Genomic DNA, 1,530 nt, shown 5'->3' on the forward strand with positions numbered 1-1,530 from the left:
AATTATAAAAAATTTAAGAAAAAAATTTAAAGATTTAAAGACTACCACACCTTCTTTATATTAGAATTAATTAATAAAATTTATTTTATAAATATTTTAATTAATATTAATTATATATCTTACAGGATAATCAGCTGGAATTTTATAAATAGAAATAAACTAGAATATATTTCTATTAAATCCTGAAATATTAAAAAATTTAAAAAAGAAAAAGCCTGTATAACTGAATTAATAAAAATATTATTAAATATAAATAAAAATCTATAAAAATATATATATCTTTATATTTTACTATATATACATAAGTATAATATTATATTAAGACTCTTATAGATAAAGTACCAGAATATAATATTTTAAATTAAAAATTTTATACTTAATATCCAGAGCACGGGGGTAGAAATATAATATAAATAAAAATAAAATTATTTTTTAATATTATTTATAATCTCTGCTAATACATGGTATATTTAAAAGAATTAAAAAAAAAAAGAAAATTTAATAAAGCTGTTTATAGCAAGCTTAACAGATATTAATAAAATTTTTTATAAACTTAACCAGCTAAAAGATTTTATAGAAATAAAAAGTAAATTACTAAGCTTTTATTATAAGTACTTAAATATTTTTAATAAAATAATAATAGATATTCTACCACCCCATCACCCGGGAATAGATTATACTATTAAAATAATTAGAAATATTAAAGAAAAAAAAAAAAAGATTTTTTAAAATTTTTTCTACTGGATAAATTAATTAGAATTCTTAATATTATAAAAAATCTTGATTAATCTTCTGAAAAAAGAATTTATAAGAATTAATAATTTTCCAGCAGCTACACCTGTGCTGTTTATCTTAAAATCTAATAATAATTTATATTTTTATATAGATTACCAAGTATTTAATTAAATAATTATAAAGGACTGGTATTTCTTACTACTTATTTAAGAAATTTTTTAATATATTTTAAAAGCCTGTTATTATATTAAACTAGATATTATTTAAATCTTTTATTATATCCAGATCAAAGAAAAAAATAAATAGAAAACTATGTTTTATATTTATTTTAAATTATTTAAATAGCTGGTGGCCCTGTTCAGGCTTATTAATTATTTAAATATATTCTAGTAATATATTAATTAAATCTTATAGAAATTCCTTAATAAATTCTGCTCTATTTATATTAATAATATTTTTATTTTTATAAATAAAAATCTAATTATATACTATATCCAGATACAGTAAGTATTAAGATACTTACAGAATACAAGTCTCTAAGTAGATATTAATAAATATAAATTTAAGATAACTACTATAAAATATCTAGAATTTATTATTAAAATAAAAAAAGAAATTTATATAAATTTTATTAAAGTCTAGATTATACAGAACTGGAAAATACTGAAGACTATCTATAATATTAAAATCTTTCTAGAATTTATTAATTTTTATTAATAATTTCTCAAGAACTGGGGAGCCTACTCGGAATCCTTTATATAATTTATTAAAAAAAATATTAAGTTTAGCTGGATA

General features: G+C 16.5%; 1 protein-coding gene across 1 annotated transcript; it reads left to right on the forward strand.

The window, feature by feature from the left end:
- Positions 1 to 486: 486 nt before the first annotated feature.
- BO79DRAFT_108445 (uncharacterized protein) lies at positions 487 to 684 on the forward strand (the record flags this gene model as incomplete). The annotated part of the gene is made up of 1 exon (XM_025677906.1): positions 487 to 684. A coding segment is annotated over one exon (198 nt), but the record flags the coding sequence as incomplete, so codon positions are not given.
- Positions 685 to 1,530: the final 846 nt, after the last annotated feature.

The sequence above is a fragment of the Aspergillus costaricaensis genome (assembly GCF_003184835.1).
Source record: "Aspergillus costaricaensis CBS 115574 unplaced genomic scaffold BO79scaffold_31, whole genome shotgun sequence".
Lineage (NCBI taxonomy): Eukaryota > Fungi > Ascomycota > Eurotiomycetes > Eurotiales > Aspergillaceae > Aspergillus > Aspergillus costaricensis.